We start from the raw sequence: 26074 nt of genomic DNA, 5'->3' as shown, positions 1-26074 counted from the left end.
CCCAATAATCTTCAATTGTAGGGAAATGGAGATAGTCGGGTCCAAGTGCCAAGTTATTTTCAACATACCCACTGCCATCAAATGCTAAACGACTGTGGAAAGAGTGTAAGGTTATGTTCACCATGGATCTCTCGATATTTTGAGCATCCGAAGAAGAAAGACAATTGTAGTGCCCAATGCCGATTAGGAAAGGAATTGATCTTTTGTTCCTACACTTTTTGTTTACCTGATCAATTTGCCTGCAAACTTCTGAAAGCACCAACTTGTCATTTACGAAGCGAGGCAACATGAGAGGACAATCTTGAAAACCTCCAATGTAGATGTAAGTGAACCGAGGGTACTGTATGAAGAAGCTACCATAAGTACTGACAAGATTGGTTGCTTCAGGAGAAACTCGAAGTCCTATATCTCCCTGTAGTTCCCTGGCTCTGAGCATAGAAAAAGCATCATTCACCCGACAGAAGTGTGCATTGCTTTGTTTTAATTGCAACTAGGGGTAATAATTATAAATTTGCATGGTTAGGTTATACTCCTCATAAGGATTAAGACCAGGCCATGACTTCATACTAGCAATTGTATACATTAGGTACAAGGACATAAAAAACCCCTGACTCGCATTGAATCCAGTTAACTGGTGATGAAGGGCATCACTAATTATTTCTCTCCAATCTATAAATTGTTTTCCAGTGGTGATGGTATTAATGTACAAAAACATCAATCCTAAAAATCTTCAACCGTCTGATTTCCCACCACTCTATTGAGAAGAATTATCATATCAAAAATGTCTTCATTAAAGATATTTCTGTGTAACACTCTTGGCAATTGTGACTATCCTCGTCTAGGTTGATCCAACCAACTCCTAGCAATGACATTCAGACATGTTTTCTTATTCTTATGGAAATATCCTTGGGCAACTTCTTTAGATATTTCTGTGAATTCTTCTCTTACTAGCAATCTGAATGTGATGGAGATAGACACTGGATCTAGCCTTCTCACGACATTACCTCCTAAGGTCTTGATGTCTCTGGAATTCTGATCATACGCCTTGATACATTCCAAAATTAATTCCGCACATTGAACTGCAAGTGGGTGTCCTCCTACATGGGCTAGACCACTTCCCAACATTCGTTGCACCAGGGGTGATTTATCTTCTTTGCTCATCATTTTCCAAAAGTTTGCAATTTCCATATGTCCCATCTTTGTATCTGATATCTCGGGAATCGTGCTTGTTAATATCACAAAAGGCTCTTTGCCTTGGAATTTGTACCTCATAGTATCATTTACCAAAGCCCTTGATCAATGTCCCTTCAACTTTGTATTTTCAAACTATTAACTTCGAGGCACACCAATCGATGAGGCCAGTGCATTCCATGAAGCATTCTCTTTAAACCCAATCTTTATGTTTCTCATTATCTATCACCATAAACTCACACAGTTTGGTTATATCTAATCCGATGTACTTATGAGACATTTAATCGAACAAATCAAGAATCACCCTTTTGCATATTGTTTTCACACATCGAAATTTCTAATTCTGGCTCACTGCATATAGATAAATCCGCATATAAGGTGGTAGGGATTTTCAAAAGTCGTGCCCTGAGATACTATGTCACACGCAGATGTTCCCAATTCACATCATTGCAAAAACTCAAGCTTGCACCGAAACATGTAATGTCAAAGAGGAGCGATGATCTTGGTCTGAGTATTCATCAAACTGTTGGGAATTCGGTTCTTATATGTATCACTTGTATTCGCTGAAGGAAGACCGTTCACAGGCCTGGCCTCACACAGACGAAATTGCTTTGAGCCAGATGTCGCGGCTTGCTCTCTAACATTCCCAGCAACTCATGCATAAAACAATCTCTTTCCAAGACATTTAGTCAAACAGTTTACACCCACGCTAAGCATTAGAGTTCCCTTCTTACCACATGTAGGATGAATGAGAACATTTCGTAACCTCTGCTCTTAATTTTCCTTGCATGTAGCCTGTTCACGTGCCTTGTTTGTGCAATCAACACCATATTACTGCCAACGTGCTAAGCAATGTTCATGCTACTATGTGCTTCCATTAGCATATCGCGGCAGGAGAGATTAGTATATTTCCCAAACAAGTTATATGCCTTGTAAATGGTCATATTTACCATGTTTCAAAACACATTATTTTGCTCTCTATGTGTAGCGTGCATCCTCAATGCCACCTCATTTGCAATACATGGCAACAAGCGAGTTCCCTGCAAAGACACTTCAATATTTTTCACATCTGCTCTAATACTTCCATTCTCTCCTTTTGTTCATTCAAGCCGAGGGACTCAGTTTATATTCCAAATATTTCTGATAACCCACGCAATGCCTTGCAGATTCTATGTTGTTGTAAAGGTTTTGAATACTACCATCACCTATTTAGAAACATTATCTATTGAGTGAATTGTAATAAGTGAACAGACTTCTTCTGACTAAGCGTTTCATCCTCAAACCAATAATTAAATACCTCCATGCCTTGAAGATCCATCAACCATTTGCTTGCCCTGCATTATAACTACCATTTTTTTTCTTGAAGATATAAGAGTTTGGGTTCTTGCAATCTCGAGGTTAGGATTAAGGCAAAAAGTTAGAGTACGTAGTGAGAGTGTATTTTAGTACGTAGAGAGAGAAGGCTTGTGTGAGAGAAGGCAACCCAAACCCGTACTTCTCTCTAGAAGTTTTGGTATGTAGAGAGAGGTAGTACAAGGAGAGAGAAAGCAATCCAAACTCAAACCTGAACTTCTCTCTAGAAGTTAAAGTACGAGGAGAGAGAATATGCTGAATAGTGGAAATTAATCTCTCTCTCCATCTTTCTGAAATTAACTTAATTAACTCTCATAAAAAATTATCCGGGTAACATGAACGTGCATCTATTAGCTCTCTTACATTCCACATGTTTATTGTTACATTTTGTATGTTTGTTATTTTGTTCTAAGCATAGACCCTACAGGACGAACATTTGGCACCGCTGCCTAGATGAATATGGGAATGATGATAGGGTGTAGATAGCAAGAATAATATAATGAGCCAACCAGTAAACGACTAAGGAACAAGAAGTCATCACGAAAATGAAGAATTGTTTGAAGGAGAAGGAGCATTCTAAGTGGACTTTGCAAATATAATCAAGCATTCATTGAAACTCACGTCCGAAGGGAAGCGACATTCCTAGAAGTGCGGCATGGAATTCACTGGGGGTGAGTCTAGCAGTGAACCTTTGATTTGTCATTTGCCAAGACTATTGACACAACACTTTCATGCCCTTCATAACTCATGAGAAGAAGACAACAGGGAGAATCATTGTCAACAAATTTTACAACAATACGAAGAAAACATTCGAAGGGAGGAGCACAGAAAGAGCAAAAAGCAGCAATGTATCCTCAACCCCTTTTAAAGGAATACTTAATGATAAATATATTGAATAAAGATAGAAATTATTTCCAGAGGCGACAAGGAGACGAGTACAAGAGCATTCAAAAGGCCTTGAGGTTGGAGGAACCAGTAGAAAGGAGACAACGGCTATAAAGACTTGTTGAGGGACGGCTTGAAGGAGGAGAAAAGTTACTTGACAGGAATACAAGAGGAATTGAAGTGAGTGAGCCAAAGGCAGTACCAAAGGGTATTGAAGTGAACGTGTCAAAGAGGGTGATAATACATAAGGAGTGGTAGAAGGTGACCAGGTATTCAATCTCATTGAGAATACCCGACATGGACATCTCAAACTTACACAGCCAGGAAGTAAAGATTTTTGTGGGCAAAACTAGACCGATTGGGAGTCAAGAGGATTGGAGGTTAGAAGACTACATAGTACAAAACATGTAGCAGAAAATAGATGCATGAGGGACACAATCCGCGCTGAAGCTGTCAAGAGGACACATAAGCATTGTAGTCAGAACAGTCTATTTAGGTCGAATGCACCAAACTCAAAAACCATTCCATTCGAATTTGGTACTTAAGGCGGTACACAGCCAGGGAGTAAAGATTTTTGTGGGCAAAACTAGACCGATTGGGAGTCAAGAGGATTGGAGGTTAGAAGACTACATAGTACAAAACATGTAGCAGAAAATAGATGCGTGAGGGACACAATCCCCGCTGAAGTTGTCAAGAGGACACATAAGCATTGTAGTCAGAACAGTCTATTTTGGTCAAATGCACCAAACTCAAAAACCATTCCATTCGAATTTGGTACTTAAGGCGGTCAAGGTAGGACTCAAGGTTGTAGGCAAGGCAATAAGCGAAACCGGTCTACAATGTCAAGAATCAAAAGTTGCCAAAATTTATAGGTGATAGGAAGGACCTTGTACAAACATTGCAGAACATGTGAGGCAATCTAGTCGACCAACGGGCAGACCAACTAGGACGAATGGGCAAAACAATTTCCCACAAATCTACGCGAAGTCGTGATAGACTAGTTCTTAAACATAGACAAGACAAAGATGAGTATATGGGTCAAGTTGAAAAAATTGTTTCAAATTGAATTCAAATTACTTTGAGATGATAGCCCCTCGTGCCAACAGACAGTGGACACCAACCCATTGTCCGGGGAGACATCAGTTCAGGTGTTTTACATGCACTTACAGGTTCTTATTCTAGTATTCCAATCTGACTTTTAAATCTATATTTAAGATTGGGTTTTCTAGTGTTGGTTATTGTATTGTTGTTGTATAATGCAATAACGTATCTACAGAGTTGTACAAGAGTTTGTTGGTTTTATATTACTGATTTGTGACGTACTTTCATATGTTCAAATCCTAAATAGTATCTTGGAAAGCAGGTTATTTTCTTGTGGAGAATCTGCTGGTTTTATTGTTACATCGTATTATATCTATCTATGTTGAGTTTGAATATTATATTTAAGAAGTTGATTAAATATCTATTGGGATTTCTACTGGTTTTGATTGTGCTGGAAAATATCTGCAATGTTTTATTTCTAAATATATTGTTGAAAAGGAAAATTTAGTAAATATCTGGTTAGTGATATTTCAGTTAAACTATTGAACATTCAGAGGTCAGTTGAAGAAAGGGTACTTGAAATCACTAGAGCCGAAGCCAAAAAAGCAACGTACCCAAACTCTTGACAGAAAAAGTGAGGGTATGGGAAGCAAAGGCTGACATTGAAAGGGAGATGATGGTTGAGCGAAGGGAAACCAATGACACCACAAGCACTTTAGTCCGTACAGAGTCCGAACAAAATACCATGGGGCAAGTATTGCAAATGGAAGTGCCTGTGAAGATCGGGACTTCCTGGAAACCAAAGGGAGATGATAGCACAACTTAATCAATTATAGTCAAAATTCATTAGGAAGTTATTTAGGATCACTACAGCTAGCACAGATGTATAATTAGTCAAGAAGAAGGACAAACATCACAAAAGGAAAAACTTACCTCAGCACACTCAGATCTCCAAAGATCTATACCAGTACACTAATATATATATAAACCTTGAAACTATTCCAATTAAATATGAACGTTCAAATAAGTAATGGTGCAAATAGAAACATGCATAAGTGTTTGACAAAATACACAACAACAAAGATTGGAATTCGTGTAAAGATCTAAGGGAACATTGAGAAGGAAGTTGATGTTGGCAATAAGCATATTGCTAATATCCAGATTCCTTTGAGTAGAGATTTTAGTCCCGTGCAACTTAAGTTTTGATAACATTGTCCCGGTAACCCAAGCTAGCTGGACAACTAAATGATGAGGAGTTTGGCGAGGAGCTTGGGGATTATTAGAGGCATCAAGCCATTAGTCATTGACTCATTAGTATTAGTTTTTTACTATTTCCATTTTGAAGTTTGAACATTGATTGTAATCATGAACCAGTATTACATGAAATTTTGATTTTCATTATTCATATTCAATGTTAGAACTCATAAATAAATTTGATTACTAGTTTAATGTTAATAATTTAATGTTTGTTGCAATCTGTTTATAATCTTTTTATAAATTAATTTTCTAGTGCATATGTATTTGCACTTCCCTCGCGCCATCCCCAAACTTAGGCCCCATATCAAGAAACTCCGTGGACCTAATTTGCTTTACAATGTAGATGGAATCACCATCTCTTTGTGGCAGGAAAATGAATGTTGGCACTTGACTATGCACAATTTTCCTAGTTTTTATAGGACAGAATCTAAGGATAGAAATCTCTTTTTTATATTTGTAAAATTTCCTCAATCCCTAGATTATGTGAATTTTAACAAACTCCCTCTTCTTATGTAATTCTGCACCAAGTCTGTGTTATTTTGACAAGCTGCCTTGGCAAAACATTGGGAAGTAATTCAGAAGATAGATGTCTGACATGTACATACATTTTTTCAACACATACAACAGACCAATGCAACATTTGTTTCAAACAAAGAGTGCTATAATGTGCCCATCACTTATATGCTTCTCAGCTAGCTTAGACAGCTCAAAAAGGAATTAAGGGAATGTGACAATAAATAATGACGGGAAAAACAAGAGGATAGTAAAATCAAAACTTGTTGAGTAAAACGATCATTATAAGTGCCTTGCTTTCTCCCTCACATTTAAGTTTAAGATCATTATAAGTGCCTTACTTGCTCCTGTCCATTTAAGTTGTTAACATCTCAATTCTCAACATGGAGAATTAAAAAAGTGTCAAGTAAGGCATAATTGTCAACCGCGTTCAGAAATAAAGAGAGAGACAACAACCTTAGTACATGCCCAATGACAGATGTCACTTTATACCGAACCCGTATGCTCCTAAACATTCCATCAAATTCATGCACATCAGTGTTTGACCGCCGTGTCAACATCTGTTCAATTAACAGCTGTGTCAATAACAAAAATCAAGTGGACCATACAAGCAATGCTTGAAGAAAATTCAAAGTTATTTAGAATATTTGTCAAAGGTGCAACCAGTACCCATTAACTTGGAAATCAATAACCACTGAAACTAGACACAAAAATTTATACACCATAGCTTTACAATGAACAAATAACATGTAGTTTTGACAAGAGAAAACAAAATATGCTTAAATATTTTGTAGTTGTCACTTGATGACTATCTTCCTCATAGTGTTTATTTTGATAACATACTAAAGAATGGACAGCTCTGCTGGTTTAACTTTCATTTGACAACTTTCCAAAGGCATTTATCCTTCCTAAGCATGAAAAGGCTATGCTTAAAATCATGAAAATAGACCCATGTTTATATTGATAGCTAACTATTTCTTTAAAAGATGGAATAATGAATGTATGGTTCAATAAAATCTATTCTGTCAAAGAACAACTCTATAGAAATGTTAAAAAATGATTTGGATGGTCCCACTACATTTGTGACCGGGTCAAATGTAACAATGCAATAGAATAGTTTTCACCTTTTACAATAATATAGCAAACAAAGCAAAAAATATTTGCAATGTGTAAGAAAGGAACACTTCCAATCTATTCTATAATAAATAAGAAAATACTCACAAAAAGAAAACAAATGATGTGTGTGTTTCTTTGTGACAAAAAACAACTTATTTTATACAAAGCTTGTTGAAGACTCCTTACTTACAAATAATAAACTAGAAGTGCTGGATGACCAACATCCATATAAATTGCTCAGTTGCATTTTTTGACCTATCATAGCCATTTTTAAGAGATGAACAAGTTAAAAAAAAGCAACTTCAAGAGATATGTAAATTGCAGAGTGTAAGAAATGGGATGGTAAAAATGACATTGTGTTGTATTGTATTCTTGTATTGATATCAAAACATGTGATGAAACCAGTGTGAAAATGCCAAGTAGAGTGCAATATCTTTTTTGTGTGCAATACACCAATAATCAAAGAATTAATTTTAAAAACCACCCAGCAATGTGTATGATAGCAATGCTGTGTAAGGCAGAGGTATATGTTTTGTATAAATATTTGAAGTATAATTCAAACCCTTCAAAATAATTTTCTATGTGATGATGATGACAACCCTTAACACCCCTTAGACCAAATTGGTCTAGATGACCTTTCACATACATCATTCATTAACATAAATTTAATATGCCTTTGGCTTTGTTGTGCACTGTATCATTCAAGTTGCTCTTATTCTTGCCATTTGCCACCTATATATGTTCCATAACAATTCATATGTGGAAATGTCATCCTTGTGATATTTCTTGATATCCTTTTCTTATCTTTCTGCTTAAGATATTAATATTCAAATAGTTTTCAGATCTCATTCAAGCTTTGCTCTTTTCATTAGTAAGTAATCTTATTGACAACTGAAGGCATAAGGGCTCAGACAATTATGCAGTTATAGCATGAGTTTCTTAAAATTGTAGTACAATCAATTATTTAAGACTTTGGAATCTTATTATAGGTAATATGATCCAAGGTGTAAATAAAGTTTTTAATGGTTGTATTCAACATAAAAGAATCAAATTGAACTTCAATATCAAATCCAGCTTCCTTCTGGTCATGTTAAAGTTTACTATTAAGCTAAGATATTGATTCGTCCAGGTATCTGCTGGAACCGGAAGTGGATGCGGGAAGATTCCAGATGCAACCAGAAGCCCAGTGGATGCTTCCCGGAAGCCAACTTCAAATTCACATGCTGTAAATCCTCAACAAAATCAACAAATTGCAGGTTTGCCCCAATTGCAGTCATCTTCTGCATCATGTGATCTCCAATCACTTATATTAAACCAAATGAAGCAGCAGCAAATAACTTCCCAAGTTATTCCTCATAGTCAGCAGGATTATCAGACACAAAGTATTCAAAAATTACAATTGTTTATGCAACAACAGGCAGTGCAGAGCTTTCAACAGAACAAATCAACATCAGCTCTCCAACAGCAACAATCACCCCAATCACAAGTGATACGTCATCAGCAGAATCAACAACATTATACATATGCATATAGATAGTATTACTGTATATGCAAATACATAGTACGTACATATGTATGTGGGTGTGTGTACACAAACATATACAAACGCATCCACATGCATCTGCATCCCTCCCCCACAAAAAAAATCCCGCATCCGAATTGGTAAATTAGATATTAAGTCTTCAAGCCACCTTAACTTGATCTTATTATTTGCATTTCGATGACATCCATTGTTAATTCAAAAGGGTAGATATAGGTGCATTGTTAAAAACTAATATCATGTGGTCAAATGAAAACATTATCAAAGGAAGAGGCAAAGTTGTATTTGCAACCATGTCTTTGGCATTTCTATCAATCCAGTACTGAAAGCAGTCCATTTTTCTGGACCAGAACAAGCATTCCAGCCTTTGCAAAGTCACAAATCTCATTGCAATCTACAGAGAAAAGATGGTTGCAAGTTTTGTACAGCTCCCTGGAAACAATAGTATTCAACATTGCAGCATAAGATTTGGCAAAAGTATGCCCAATCGTGATAGTCTTGTAGTTGTAATTAATTAAAAAAATTGTTGTATTAACAAATTATCAGAAAAACCGTTACATAAAATGTACAAGAATACAAAAATAGGAAGTTTCTAAGAAGAAACTGAAACAGATCAAAATGATCTTATCTACATAATCTACATATTATACATAGATGACCATTAAATAGCATAGTTATAGGACTTTCTGAGTCTTGGCAGGACTTTGCAGGTCCCGAGCCAAGTAAGGCTTGTAAAGTTTTTTGGGCTCTGCCAGCTAACTTGACTAAGTCATGGCAAGTCCTTCTAGGATTCGCAAAGTCCAAGGACTTTGCTTACTCAGTGAGTCCAATCAACAGGACTCCATTGCAACCAACCAAAGCTAATAAAGAAAAAGTAACATTTTTTAATTGCTTTTTATTATTGTTTTGCGTTATATGCTTTTTCTCTAAGACCTAAATGGGTCATTCCACATTTGCAAACACTTAGAAGAGAGAAAAAGGCTTAAGAGAAGAATATAGGGGTTTTAGAAAATAAATTGGCAAATAGATTGGCTCTTATATATTGATTGTTGATTCTTTGTGCTAGTGTACTCACACATTGAGAGGAGCTAAAAGAAGCATTTGGAGAACTCTTCAAAATTGAGTTGCATTTATTCATTTTTGGAGCAATTTTGAAAAGGTGGGTTACATTTTTGTGTTGTTTTATGAAATTTTTACATTTAAATTTCATATGTCCATTTTGTTTGCATTTGTTTGTGTTTAGAATCTTAGATTTGTTAGATTTTAAGGTTGATAAAAAAAACTTGAAAAGTAATAAACCCTAGTATTTTATTTTCTTTAATGTAGATGCTTATTTTATTTTTTTTATGATATATTGCAGCAGCAGTAGCATAATGTCTCAGCCTGAGGGTAGTTCATGTTAGCCTCCATTCAACCTAGATGTAGACTATGTTCATGTAGCAAGGGATAAGGCTTGAAAACATGTCATCCCGAACCCATAAAAAGGAGTACTCATATGTTGGCATTGTAGGGTTAAATATAATTGGTGGGGTATTAACAGATTGAAATATCACCTTGCACATATATCAGGGCATGATGCTAAACCATGTCAAGTAGCTCCCCAAGATGTTATGCGGGAAATGCGAGCTCATTTAGACGGATATGATTATGAAGAGAAAAAAGAATTAAGAAAGAAGCAACACGGAGAAATGGCAGACTTAGGTGGTGATCAATCTTCAAGTCTTTGTTCTCCATTACCCCCATCTAGCAGTGGTACTACAAGAACAAGTGTGACCATTAGGCTTTGGATTCGTAAGAAGAAATCCACACTAGGTTAATTTATAGACTATACAAGGCATGAATTGGAGCATGAATTGGAATAAGGAGAAACATGAGGCTAGGAAAATGGCAATTGAGATTTATTTTTCAAAAACAACATTCCATTTAATACAACAAGGTACTTGTTATTATTTAAATTTCTGTCTTATTTTTCTTGCTTCCGACTTTTATTTTTCTTGCTTCCAACACTCAAGAATATGCCACATTCATTATATTGACTTTTAAAGTTGAAAGTAATTTTTTTTTTATTAGTAAGAGATCGAAGCCAAGATTAATTATTATTATGTGTTGTTATTATTTATTATTATAATTTATTAAGCTTGAGTAGACTCAAACCCAAGGCCTCCCAGATAAGAGGCTCAAGGTTTACCGTTGTGTTGTAGGCTCTTGCCTATGTTGAAAGTAAATATTATACTTTTGTCATTATTTATTTGTTTTAGGTCTCCTTAATGGCAAATTGTGATAGATGTTATTGTTTGTGTTCAGGGGTTCAAAGCCCTTGGTGATGAGCTAAAAGGTCTTATTTTGACCCAACAGGTGGCTGATGTAAAAGTTACAATTAAGGAGCAGCATGAGGTATGGAGGAGGAAGGGTTGCACAATCATGATTGAAGGTTGGACCAATAGAAAAATAGAACAAAGCTGAATTTTCTTGTCTCCTCATCAGGTAATTGTAAAACTTGTACTTATTACTTACTAGTAGTAAACTATCAAATTAGTGATTATGTTTTTAAATTATGATTGTACTAAATTGCCTATATGCTAAGTATCTTCCTGAGGTAATTGAATGCATGAAAAATTTAATAACATCCATGAGGCCAAAGCAGCCTATGGGACCCCTTAGAAAAGCACAAACCCCAAGAAAAGGGTCAAAACATTAGGCCTTTTGAAACTGCTTCTTTAAGTCTGATCTTCCACAGTGAATGTTGACCACTAAGTTTGCTGACCTGTCCAGCTGTGTTTCCTCAAAAAGAGTACCTAAGTTGTCCATTTTAGAATATCTGCATAGTTGGAGCGGATGTAATTGTATGTTGGCCATTCCATGATGAGATGTCACTCCATCTCCACCACTCCCCTGTTACAAAATAAACATATCCTCTCTTCCCACTCTTCTTTTGGTATCATCCATCTACCGGGATCACTCTTCTTGAGGAAATACTAAAGGAGTCGGGTGAGGGGAATGTGGTGCAGATAGTTGCGGATAACGCAGCAAATTATGTTGCTGAAGGTAAACTTCTTATGGAGGGGCACCACCACTTGTTTTGAACCCCTTGTGTTGCTCATTGCATTGACCTCATGTTGGAGGATCTTGGCAAACTTACCTGGATAAGAATATGTGTACAAAAAGGAATATTTGTACATTCATATATAATCATACTTGGGTCCTCAAACTTACGAGAAAGTTCACAAATAAAAAAGAGTTGTCTCGTCCTTTGAAATGGATCTGCTCCTACTTTTATCTGAAATCTTTAAGAGTATGTCTCTTCGTAGAAGCCAAATGGAGGCACCCTTTCATTGCACCAATTGGTTTTAGCTTTAAACCATTAATTGGTTCACAGCATTGACTTAATTATTCTTTAATTTGATAGCCACTTCCTCCTTTAATATCAAGGATGATTGTACACGATGATAGTAATGGTGAGGTTAACTTACATAGTAAGAATGACTGCCTGGACGCATTCTTGTTTGTTTGATTCCTCATATCAACTTATGATCTCCTCAAAGTTCTTAACAGATAAATAGTCATTCTAACAATTCTATATTTCAGTTCATTATTGGATCTCCACCTTTCGTAGAATATCTCTTTTGAACGCTTTCACTGATGCTATAACAGTATCTTGAGGTAAGTTTTAAGATGATCAGTCCATCTGTAACTGTAATACTTGGCAGAGTCATCGTATGATAAGTAACATGTAGACTTGGTGCTATCCAATATACAATGCTTAGGATTGTCTTCACTTTGAATGCAGGTTGCCTGGCATATAAAGGCATCGGTTTAATTAATCTTCCTCTAATATTGTTCAAGGCTCGGTCATTACATATCATTTTGTAGATAGAAAGAGTCAAGAATGATTTATATGAATATATCATAGTATTGAAGATGTTGAGAGAAGATTAGAGCCTGAATATATAATCGCTGCCTAACAAAGATAGTCATTGTCATAATCTTTATCGCTGTCTTCATGGACGGTTTATACTTTTAAGTTAGTTTATAATGGTTTGTGTATAATTATGATATCATGTCTATCATTGGTTCTGGCTATCATACCATATAGTTAATGATAATGATTTCAGCTACTATATTATTTCATTAGCAATATATTATATTATTATATAAATAATATATTAATAATAGATTGTAATTTTATTTTTTGTTTATCTTTCCATTAAATTATTTATTTATTAAATCTTTCTTTCGTGATTATTACTTATTTAATAAATCCTGTTATTTATGAGTTATTTATTATTGAATTCTATATCAGAATAGGGACATCACAGAAAACTTGGTGTAGAAATCTGATCTGGAAAGATTGTTCTTCAAGCAGTTGCATTGTTGGATTTAGATATTAAGTTATGTTTGCAAAGATACTCTCTCAGTTCATATCTGAATACATCCCTGAAAAGAGACTCTTACAGATATATGTGCAGATCATTCCTCAGTTAGCATTTATAGTTAACAAAGCTATTGTGGTTACTTCGTTTCAGATTGAATTAATTTGCGAAAGTGATGTTCTATTTGAATTCAGATTGAAGACATATCATGCCGCTAGAGACTATGGTCAAGCTCAAATTCATTTTAAAATTTGGTGCGATATATAGGAAATATTGTCAGGATGATACAAGTATCATCAGAATTCAGGGTTATACTTGAAAACTTCTGTTGTGAATTTGATGGAGGCATATTGACATAAACACATTATTGATGGCTTTATTTAATTGTTGGCAGAAGAATCTCGGGCAGTGACTCTTTATAAGGACCAACTTGAGTTTGTTGTGTTGTGGAGGCCATCATATTTTTCCCTGTTGGTATAGAAGGATCTCCAATTAGACATGATATTGGTCTTGTGGCATAAAGGGATTCCCATATGAGAATCGTTATCATTGGCACTATTGATGCATATCAAGAGTGTTTAGAGGTGATATTCACAGGGAGAATGTTATTGCTAGGGCGAGTTGCCTACAAATTAGTGCAGTTCAGTAAGAGAGACATTTCTTTCATGTGGCTATGTTTAGGAACCTGAAGTATCTGTTCCAAAATTGAAGCAGGCTGATTCACTCATCATTGGAGTGGTTGGAAACAATTCAAACTTGATTGCATTCTTAGAGTAAGATATCTTCCATAATTGGGATCATGTGAGCAAGGTATGCTTCTGTGATAGAGGGAGCAGCTAGAGGATCTACTTCAGTTGACTTCAAAGGATCTTGGTCATATTGGTTCAGAGGGAGTGGACCATGTTGAGATCCAAAAACTACTTGCCGAAACCTTCCCGAAGAAATTGACTTTCCTACTATGTCCCAGGAACATGACCATCTTCCCATAAAGTGTCTGAACACTTTACCACCAAGTCAACCTATTCCTGGAGGTCTGAGGAAAACAGCATTTTCTGGGTTTTTTGTTGTGATAGCAAATTCACGGTTAGAAATTCAATCACAGGTTCAAATCCGCGATTTTCGGGATGAAAAGGCATATTCCCTTACATGTTTTGAAATAAGCATATCACTTATTTCATTTTTTGGTCTAGACTTATTTCCAAATTTTAACTAGGCTGATTGCATATATTTAGCATCTAGATCTATCTTACCCTTCTCATTAATCCATTAGTTCAATTTCACATTTACATTTGCATATCATAAATCAATTTACATTACATGAAAGAGGACTAGCTTGCATACTTCCTTGATAGAATCTGGGTTTAGTATTGGCATCCCTTCATCTATTTGGGTTTTGCTAATCTAACTTTAGTTATATTAAGAGTTATGTTCGGAAGCCCCTCTTTCTCTTGTATCCAATGTTAGTGAAAAGTGGAAGTTTTATATTTACACACCTTATTCATCACTTCCATCTCACCACCAAACAATGGGATAAAAATTTAGTAATATCATATCGTCGAAACATGGATGCAAAAAAGCCTACTATATCAAAGAAATTAACCCTACAGCAGACCATGAGGAAAAAGCATATATAGGAGCAAATATCAAATGGAGAGAAAAAATGGTCATGGCCCAACTTAGGCCTAATTCTCATCATTTGAGGTGTGAAAAAGGTAGATGGTTGATACCTAAGGAAGAATGGGAAGAAAAGATGTGCCTATTTTGCAACAAGGATGTGGTACAGACAAAGACATTTCGATCATGGAGTTCCCAATGACATTTGTTCCAGCTATATTGATATTTAAGAAGCAGGCAATTTATTTACCTTATTTGAAGAAGCGCAAGTAGAAAGAACAGCAAAATTTATGATCGAAATATTGTCATGCCCAAAAAATACAAGGGCAAAAATACACCAAAATTTATTTTTTAAAAGATCCACTAAGTTGATATGTTTGTTTTCATAAGTTAAAGTGGTAAGTACAATGTAGACAGAAACAGGTTCCTAAATCAACACCTTGACATTCCATTTAGGTTTATAATCATGAGTAGGAATAGATTGTTAATTTTAAACTTTCATTGTTTAATTGATTAATTAATTTAAACAATCCAAATTAAATTAATTAAAAGATCTAGCTCATTATTATTTTTATATACCTTTAAAATATTTCACTCGCAAAACAATAGTATACTAGACCCAACACATAATACCAATCAATTATTTAAACCAATTACATTATCTAACGTCTATCATATTTTAAAACACACCTTGTCTACATTATCACATATAAATTTGAATTTAGTTGTCTATTCGACACTCTAAGTTTAATCTAATAATCTAATTATTTTAAAATTAAATAAATTAACTAATCATAACTTAAACCTACATATTAAAACAAGTCGTAAATCTAACTTAACTTTATATCCGCTACTAATCTCAAAATATTTTAAAACAAAATAACACTAACTTATAATTTAAAACTGTTAGCCGACTGGATGGTTCCGGCAGTGTTTCTATACTCTGTAGCCGACAGTCCGGCAGTGTTTCGGTATTCTGTAGCCGACGTCGTCGGTAGATAGTTTGTAGCGGATAGAATATTTGTGGCTGACGGACTCCTTCGGGAAGGTTCGGCGGTAGTATTTATAGCCCGTCTGGGATCTTTGTAAATCATCATCAATCTACTATTGCGAATAATAATATATTATTCTGCTATTCATGTTCATTGTCTGTATACGTTTAATTTCTTTACCAGGACGGTAAACATAAGGCATATTTGAAAGTGCAGATTTTATGTAAACGAGAAGCAGATTAGAATATAGTTTTCAGCAAGAAGACCGTGTAATGCAGATCTGAACATCAGTATTTTGAAGTAAATGAAAATATCTGTTTTTGCAAATTTATATATATATATATATTAAAAAATAAAATAAAAATTTAAAAAGAAAGAAAGAAAGAAAGAAAAAAGGGCCGCGGAAGTTTTTTCCATGGGGCCTTATTCTCCCGCGGGAGTTTGCCTTTCCCGCGGAGTTCCGCGGACTCCTGTCTTTTCCGCGGGGCCTTATTCTTCCGCAGGAGTCTGCCTTTCCCATGGAGTTCCGCGGACTCTTTTCTTGTTTGCGGGGCCTTATTCTCCCGCGGACTCTTCCTTTTCCGCGGAGATGTCCGGGTTTTCCTTAAGTCTTTTGCCCGCAACTCTTATGCTTTGGCAACGTTTTTCTTTTCCACGGAGTTGTTTCTCTTGCAACTCTCGACGAGCGTTTTACTTCCCACGGCGTCTTACCTTCCTCCGGGCCTTATTTTCCGCGGTGTTTGGATTATAGCAAGCGGCCTTTGTTCGCGCGCCCTCTCAGTGTTCCGGCTTGCGAACTTCTTATTCTGCAAGTAGTCAACTTCTGCTGTATTACCATTCCTCTGCGCCTATTCACGCTCCTCCACATTTTGCAATTGCTATGGAGAGCCGACTAAGAGAGTAGCAGGTCTGATGTCACAAACTTGAATATGTATTCCCGCGGATATTGTTAACCACGCAATCCATGGTCCCGAATGGAAAGAAGATCGATTAATGGTGCAGGTCTGGGCGTAGCTTTATTGAAGCAAATTTTCAAGGCTCGGCATTGAAGGGGATGGGTTTGAAGGAGACGTCTTCTGGCAATTTTTCCTTTCTGCGGTTGTTCTCGAATAAAATCAAAATGGTTAAGATTTCTTCCGCCCTTTGAGGAGATTTAAAACCTAAACATTAAAAAAAAAAAAACGACGACAGATTCAAGTTGTTCAGAATGAGTAACAGACGATGCCAAACGGAAGAGGAAGCAGCACTAGTTACCGGAAAGAGTCTGGAATTGGTAGAAAATGGCAAAAATAGTGTGTTCCATGCAGTTTTGTGTGGGTCTCGAAGTGCTAATTTGGTCTTGGCGGCGAGGGGCGCTACCCCTCGACCCCGCCCTGTACTGCGACAGGGAGCGCACCCGGGGCGCTGCCCCAGGACCCTGCGGGGGCGCTGCCCCTCGACCTCGCCGGGGGCATTGCCCCCTGGACCCCCAGTAGTTGCGGATATCAGTCGTGGGAGTCTGACCAGTTCAAAAGAGTTGAAGTTGCTACAGGCATGGATTGTTTGTGTACCAGAGGCAGTGGGAGCAAGTGTTGGCTGTGAGGTTGTCTTGGTGGATGCGTAGAGAGCTCGAGAGGAGCTGATCATCCAGTTGGAGGCAGTGCAGCGACACTTGGCTCAGGGTACCGAGGAATTGAAAACAGAGAAAGCAACACAGGTGGCTATCAAGGTCAGCTTGAGGAGACAGTGTTGTGTTAGCAGAGGCTACAGGCACGGGACGAAGGTGACAGTGATGTGTCAAAAGCAGATTTTTCTTGTTGGAGTCACTCTGTTAATGTATTTTGTTTGTTAATTTGTCTCAGATATTTTGTCAGTCGTCAGGAGACGACTTTTCTTTTTGGGGGGGATGGTGTTAGCCGACTGGATGGTTCCGGCAGTGTTTCTGTACTCTGTAGCCGACGGTCGGGCAGTGTTTCGGTATTCTGTAGCCGACGTCGTCGGTAGATAGTTTGTAGTGGATAGAATATTTGTGGCCGACGGACTCCTTCAGGAAGGTTCGGCGGTAGTATTTATAGCCCGTCTGGGATCTTTGTAAATCATCATCAATCTACTATTGCGAATAATAATATATGTTCTGCTGTTCATGTTCTATTGTCCGTATGCGTTGATTTCTTTACCTGTACGGTAAACAAAAACAATACAATTATTAACACTAAAATAAACTAATTAATTTATCTTTACTACTAACTTTAATTTATACTAAATAACCTTTAACTAACACTAAATACATATAATCAATAACATTGCTAAATATACGTATTAACTATTATTTAAAAACATATTAATTAAACTACTACAAAATAAAACTAATATCTATAAAAAAATATATAAAATTAAATTACTTAACATAAAACTTTAACTAAATTTCTAAAACTTTAAAAGTAATACTAGCTAACCTAAACCCCACTAACATTCTAATTTAATACTAACATCTCACTTAAATAAATTCTAAACTAACATTTTATTAATACTAATAAAACAACTTTACTACTAACTATGCTAACCCCACCCATTCTAACTACCCCATACCCCACTAACATTCCAACCTAACCACAAAACTTTAATAACCCTTACCCGCTATACTAGCTGCCCAAATAAAACTTCCCCCAGCCATGTGGGCACCAAATTGTCCCCACCCCCACGCTACCCAAGGCTGAACACGCAGCCCAACACTTTCCCCAAGGAAAATACACCTGAGCATGAATGGACAAGGAGGAAAAAGGTAAGCTTAAGTCTTGACTTTATCACAAACTTGCTCACCTCCCATTGGCCCATCATACCAACTGACAAGCCAGGTTTTGGGGCACGTGGGATACTTTAATGCAGAGTTTGGGGATCTTTTATCAACGCCAGGCAAGGGGGAAAGGATAGAATGAATTTATGTTTTAAAGTTTTCCAACTACTTGCATCTGCACCTAGGGTAGTTATGATTTTAGCTTAGGGAAAACATTTAGGAGATAGGATAGGTAGTTATATCATAAAGGTTTGTTGGTGGATTAGGATATTTAGGATGTTTGAAAAAATAGATTTTCCTTCTTTAATTAATTTTATTTTTTTTAATTTTCAAATTTAAAAGGAGTATCAATCAGGGAATATTCCCTATCATCACAAGGGGAATGATTCTTTTTCTCCATACAAACTCCAGTTGGCATTTTTGCTTTTGGGAGTTTTTTTTTTTTTTTTAAGGTCATTTTTTTGTATAAGTATGGAATTTCAAATTTATTTATTAGTCAAGCGGGGGTATTTTTTTTCTAGGTTGATTTATAACGTAGATGTTAAATGTAATGCTTGAAAATTTGAAAAGGGGCATTATGCTTCCTAATACACACGAAAGTTACGAAATGAAATACCAATCGAATCATCGAATTCCCTTTAAAATATTTTGAACTTTTAATTGCATGATTGTTTATCATCATTTTATCTAATGAATCCAAATCAAATGAATATAATTACGAAACATACAAATGTCGTAATAACGTAAACATCATCACATCTGATTTTTAAGTAACACGTAAGCAAAGAAAATTGAAATATTAGAAAACTCATATGCAAAAATGATACTCAATTTTTTTATTGAACCACCTGATTCAAAAGGCTCCGCCGGGAAAGAACCAGGAAAAAAACCCAACATCGTTGCCATTTCCACAATAAGTTAAAATAACATTTTTACACAGGATTTCAATCCCGAGGAGAAATCTCCCAACATAACTGAATTTCAATAACAATTCTGAATTTTCTTCTTGGCTCCACAACAGGGAACCATTACCAATTTCTACAACACTTCACGGTGATCATGGAGAGAACAAAAACTAACCAGGAGACAACCAAACTCAACAAGAAGACAAATTCAACATTCACTCCCATCTAGGTTTGCACTACAGATTCGACATTGAACCAGACTAGGGAGAAAGTGAATTTTTCCAACAGGAGACGTCAGACACAACACCATAACAGGTGCCCTTTTGGGGCTATAAACTCAAGAACTTTCGTTCTTCCATTCTTACATTTCAAAGCTCAAAACGTGGTTTGTGCTGACGAGTAGAGGCCCATAACACCCTACGCTTTTTCCCTCTTCTCGTCCTGAGAAGAGACTCTACACTATCAGAGTCCAACTAAAGACCTCCTCCCGTACATGGCCACTTCTGCCCTATCCGAGGGTGAGTAATGTCAATACAACCCATACAATCCCTTCGAAAAACAAAGCAAAAAACAAAGGAAAACCATTTAAGAAAACCTATTTCAATCCCTCCCCAATCATATTCAACACACACACGAACATATATATGCAAACAGAATAACTTAAGCATGCAACAAAACATGAACAACATGAGTTGAGGGATTCCTACCTTCAAAATCGGGTTATGGCAATTGAACAATTTGAGATGAACATTCCCTTCCTTCTCCTTCTCCTTCAATCCTGAATTGCACTCTAAAACTAAAGGTTAGGTGCACACTCAAACCCTCTCAAAATTGCCTCTAAATAAAATCTTAAACTCAACCACCTTCCAAATGTAATAACTCTACCACTTGCCTAAAAGTTTTAGAGTCTTATAACTCAACTAGACATAAGGCTAACCTCAAGGTGGAGTTAAAGTTATCCAACTCATGATGAAAACATTCAATTTTTGCAATAAAGCAAAAATGGGGTTTTTGAGTGACCATAAAAGTCAACCAAAGGGGCTAGGGGGTGGAAAATGCCCCCAACCCATACCCATACCCCTTAGATACTTAGATTTCATGATTTTAAGCCTTTAGGATTAGTTAGGGACCTATCAAAAGCTAGGAAAAATTTTAGAACTTTCTAACAATCTTCAAAAATGCAAATTACTCACTAATCCTGATTAGGGTAATTAACCTCGATTACTAACTGATTGGCAAAAAGGTCACTAACCTAGTCCGACTTAGATCTTTAAGTTACTCAGTTAACCCTAACTATCATGCTGGAATGCATATACAATTTAAGAGTGTCAAGCGACACTGAAAATTCACTATTACAAAACATTAACACTTGTTGATTATAGAATGATACATTCATACATCTCACGATACAAATAAAATACAAACAAAGAGGTTTGCGTCTTTTGTTAGACTCAACCCTAGTTTCCACAATTGGTACATAGGGTTCAGTTCCATTTCTCCGTTAGATGTTCCGGTTAAAATATCCTGCACACATCAGTGGCTCAAGAAAATCACATGCATATATATATATATATATATATATATATATATATATATATATATATATATATATATATATATATATATATGCAAACAGAATAACTTAAGCATGCAACAAAACATGAACAACATGAGTTGAGGGATTCCTACCTTCAAAATCAGGTTATGGCAATTGAACAATTTGAGATAAACATTCCCTTCCTTCTCCTTCTCCTTCAATCCTGAATTGCACTCTAAAACTAAAGGTTAGGTGCACACTCAAACCCTCTCAAAATTGCCTCTAAATAAAATCTTAAACTCAACCACCTTCCAAATGTAATAACTCTACCACTTGCATAAAAGTTTTAGAGTCTTATAACTCAACTAGACATAAGGCTAACCTCAAGGTGGAGTTAAAGTTATCCAACTCATGATGAAAACATTCAATTTTCGCAATAAAGCAAAAATGGGGTTTTTGAGTGACCATAAAAGTCAACCAAAGGGGCTAGAGGGTGGAAAATGCCCCCAACCCATACCCGTACCCCTTAGATACTTAGATTTCATGATTTTAGGCCTTTAGGATTAGTTACGGACCTATCAAAAGCTAGGAAAAATTTTAGAACTTTCTAACAATCTTCAAAAATGCAAATTACTCACTAATCCTGAGTAGGGTAATTAACCTCGATTACTAACTGATTGGCAAAAAGGTCACTAACCTAGTCCGACTTAGATCTTTAGGTTACTCAGTTAACCCTAACTATCATGCTGGAATGCATATACAATTTAAGAGTGTCAAGCGACACTGAAAATTCACTATTACAAAACATTAACACTTGTTGATTACAAAATGATACATTCATACATCTCACGATACAAATAAAATACAAACAAAGAGGTTTGCGTCTTTTGTTAGACTCAACCCTAGTTTCCACAATTGGTACATAAGGTTCAGTTCCATTTCTCCGTTAGATGTTCCAGTTAAAATATCCTGCACACATCAGTGGCTCAAGAAAACCACATACATATATATATAAAACTTATCAGGGAAATCACATAACTCATAACATAATCTTTCAATTAATTAACTATTTATCTCTCATCTGCTCATATACTTAACCACTAAATCGCATAACCAAAATGTTAATGTTAATTATGCATTCACTTTCTACACTACTTCATTAGTATACATGTTCGTAAAACATTAAATAATATAATCAAACATCTGAAAGTAAAACACCACACAACATAAGATAACATAATAATGCGCAGTGTATCCGACAATGTCTCGACATATCGAGTCATGAGTATCAAAATAATAATGTATCAACTATACTATGATGGTCGGGGCAAGGCCTCACAAATACATTGTCAAAGAAGAGACCTAAGTAAAAGGTTACAAAATGCTTAAGAGTCTAAGAACTTGACACCTTATACTTAGGGTGTGTGCTACTTAGGGGGTCCCATACGCTACTTTGGCCTCATAGACTTTATTACAACCTTTCATTCATTCATTCATTCAAACTCTTTCGAAGGCTAATTGGTATGCTATGGAAAACTCCAAAATTTCTTGGTGTGTGCTCATTCAATTTTTCAAGGCTTTTGTTCTTAGAAATGAGATCAATTTATAGTAAAAAGTGTTAAGACACTTTTTGAAGTGTTTTCTGACATTTGAGTTATTTTGCATACTTTTTCGAGTGCATTTCTATTTTTAGTTAACCAATCAATTGGCTCCAATCATTATCCCATTTCTTCAATTTCACCATGGTGTGGTTAAAGTTGAATCATGTTGTTGCTTGCAATAGTTTCTACAACTCCATTGAAATATTTTAACTATATACCTAGTTTCTAATGTTATATTATTAAATTGACAACTTGAGTGTAATTTCACTTTAAAAACGTGATTATATTCCTCAAAGTGCATGTCTGAGAGAAATAAAAGGCCTTTACACAGAAAGATATATTAATTTTTAAAATGGTCATTTGGGCAGGAAAGCAAATTGTTTTAAATCAAATTGGTTATTTTCCCTCCAAAATCTACAAAAGTAGGGTAAGAGTTCATTTACACATACGCTGATGAATGTTATTTTTCTGTTGTCATAATGAAGTTGGGTTCTTCCACAATCTTTGGAGAATGAAACCATGATAAAATTTCTCTTTTTAGGTTTGAAAGACAATCCCTAACTAGACTAGTGTGGTTTTAACCAACAATCACCATTGCTACAAATTGAAGCTACAGTTTTGGATTTCAGTCCTGGATGTTTTGATGTGCTTTAGAGTTGGTCATTGGAGAATTATTGTGAAGATAGTTTGAATACTTTGTTGTGGCTTTTGGTGATAGTGAAGTTGCTTCCCGGGCTGGGGCGTACCAGATTTTATCCACCTAATGGACTTGAACATGGTTATCATTTACACTCATTTTGGCCACTTATATTAATGATATTCCTTGGTTTGCACCAGTCGCACCTATTGAAGATTGTATCTGCAGATTTGTGGATTTTAAAGGGGTTAGAAAGGACTATGGCACTGAAAAGTATGGCCCTGGTACAGATTATACAGCGTTTGAACCTGATATGGGGTTTCTGAGCATGAAGCAGTCCCATTTCCTTGAGTTTTGATTTCTGTTAGATGCACCTATTAATATTATTTGGCATTCTGCGGTGTACTTGGCTGGTTTCATGGGTGTTTTGGTTACTTTTATTGGCTGCGAGACCTGCAACAGTTGTGTTTTCTGATGTCTCTGACCTGCTGCAACATATTCCAACATTGCAAGTGATTTTCAAACCTACTACTAATCAATCCAGCACCTATTTTCAAGGTATATCATTGCTATTCAAGTTGGGCGCCTTCATATTGGGCATTGCTCTGGGGTGTTCCAGCAATGATTTTTCTCATATCAGCACTTGTATCAGCATTATTATCTTACCAGCATTTTATGACAGCAGTTGCTAACTTGTTTAGTGTTTCTTTACTCGTGGACAAACACTGTAAGCTTTGGAAGGTCATATTGCCGAAGCGCTTTCCATTTCCTAGGCATTTAAATTATTAGATTGGACAGTTGTACCGCAGGTAAGTTGATTTTTAATATAGTTGACAGTTACCCTACTGAATAAGTGGTTCATTGTAATCGCCTACCACTAGACAAGTGGAAGGAACTTGTTATTTACTTACAGTTATTTAAGCTTTCTCACTAAAAAGTGGGTGTATCCCTAAGCTTTCCCATGGAAGTGAATGTGCCATTGTAATTTCCGCAAAATAAATAGATTTATTTTTCTGCAATTGTAACGCATCCCACTGAATAAGTGGCATTGACAGGCTTGTCATCTGATGTTTTTTTCTGCAATTAATTTCAGTTATATATGATCCTAAATACTGTATGCTCTCACCTTACCCTTTCTGGGATCTGAGTGATCGGGAAGTGGAAAGGAAGTTGTTAAGCTAACATATTTTCAAAAAAAAGTGAAGGTAAGGTGGTCCTTATAGACTTGGACCAAACCCAAATGAAATGTACTTCGTGCCTACAGAAACTCTGGTTGCTGGAAACAAAATTTTGCTTATTTTACATAATGATATCATCGCTACGACAAATGATAAACAAGCTCATTGTACATGTACTGTAACATATCCTCGACTATGCTAATCCATGGACAAAATCAGCAGCCAAAATAACATGTAACATATTCCATTTTAAATACGCTTAGGGCCGTTATCACAGTCCTTGAGAAGCTAATGAAAAAAAATATGTATACAACTGAGTCAGATGCTTGGAGTAGTAACAACGTGCTGAACAAGCGATGAACCTATATCAAAAGTCTGCTTCAGCTAAACCACCACAAGCCAGGGAATTTAGTCTGCCAAAATTATCCACTCTCTGCAAATCTGCGCCTTTCTGGATGTTGAGACAACATCATCCTTGCCAACTGCCTATTTAAAATACCATTCTATTAATAAAACATGGATTGAACCTAATTCAATATGCCACAGAATTAGGCAGTCCACAGTACCGAAAAGTTTACTATTAAGGCCTTTCTTGGGTTAAGAATTAGACTGCAGTTTAAATCACACTTGTGAGCTTCAATCAGCTTACACATTCCCATTACAGAGTAAAAATGAGTATGTTAACTCACACGTCCCGACGAAAGAACCGATGCTATAGATAATGCAATGCTCGGCTTCTCTGCAACCTGTATGCGCCATTTGAGTGAAGTTACGAACAATTGGCAAACGAACAATCTTACGGAGATAAACAAAATTTCTCGGCATAAACTTACCATGAGTACAGTTGGCGCCATGTTCAAAATTAAAGGTTGTCTCTTCAAAACCTGTTGTAAAGAAAATGATTCATTTTCTGCTGTTCAAACCTCTGTTTTTTGCACGTGTAAATTTCAGTTTCCTCTCATCTACAAGCAGGATAGTACTCAATAGAGCGTTAGGTTTTCAAAGCCCATAGCACTGATTGCTGTTTGTTCGTTTGTCTTCGTTAGCGGTTTGCTTCACTAGCGTGAAAATAAAAGGTTCACACCTTCATACTTTGACCCTTCGTTTTGAGTTTCACTCTGCCGCCGCACTAGGACTTACCTAAATGGGGTGCAATGGTTACATTCAAAATTCTGGGGAATATATTGGAGGATAGATTAATGAAAAAGGTAGTTTTTAGAAGCAACAAGAGACTTAACTAATTAGTTAAAGTTTCCTCTTCAAGTGGACATTATTTTAAGTAGGATGAAGTAGAGATGAAGATAGAGAAGGGAGTGAAGAAGGATCAAAAAAATAGTGATTGAGAGAGAGAGAGGCAATGAAGAATTTTGAGATAGGAGATAAATATAGTGAAGAAGTTGTAGATAGAGAATGAATAGAACACTTAACTCACAAAGGTGAAGCACAAGGACTTTGGGAGAGGTCATCCATCCTGGTATCACTTAACACATGTACAGCTTGTTCCAATGCTTGTATGGAAGAAAAGACATGTTATGTAATTCAACATCCAGAGTCAAATATTTAACCATGTG

The 26074-nt window shown here is 36.1% G+C and overlaps 1 protein-coding gene across 4 annotated transcripts in view; it reads right to left on the bottom strand.

The window, feature by feature from the left end:
- LOC149547812 (DNA topoisomerase, type IA, core) overlaps window positions 1-25624 on the bottom strand; it is a 194169-nt gene extending 168545 nt beyond the window's left edge. Inside the window, exons 1-3 of one of the 4 annotated variants that reach the window (XM_089791849.1) lie at window positions 25337-25624; window positions 25193-25249; window positions 6697-6800 (exon numbers count right to left, since the gene is read on the bottom strand). In XM_089791849.1, the coding sequence (XP_089647975.1) occupies window positions 6697-6800; window positions 25193-25249; window positions 25337-25357 (182 nt within the window). In that variant the 5' untranslated portion in view covers window positions 25358-25624. Of the gene's footprint in view, window positions 1-6696; window positions 6801-7546; window positions 7612-25192; window positions 25250-25336 lie in introns of those variants that run through there. The other 3 variants (XM_089791848.1, XM_089791852.1, XM_089791850.1) reach the window with 3 other exon arrangements.
- Between the last annotated feature and the right edge of the window lie 450 nt (window positions 25625-26074).

The sequence above is a fragment of the Cupressus sempervirens genome, chromosome 7 (genome assembly GCF_028749045.1).
Source record: "Cupressus sempervirens isolate cs-2001-9-10 chromosome 7, ASM2874904v1, whole genome shotgun sequence".
In the NCBI taxonomy this organism is placed as follows: Eukaryota; Viridiplantae; Streptophyta; class Pinopsida; order Cupressales; family Cupressaceae; genus Cupressus; species Cupressus sempervirens.
The sequence above is the reverse complement of the archived record's forward strand: the minus strand, read 5'-3'. Positions and strand labels throughout refer to the sequence as shown.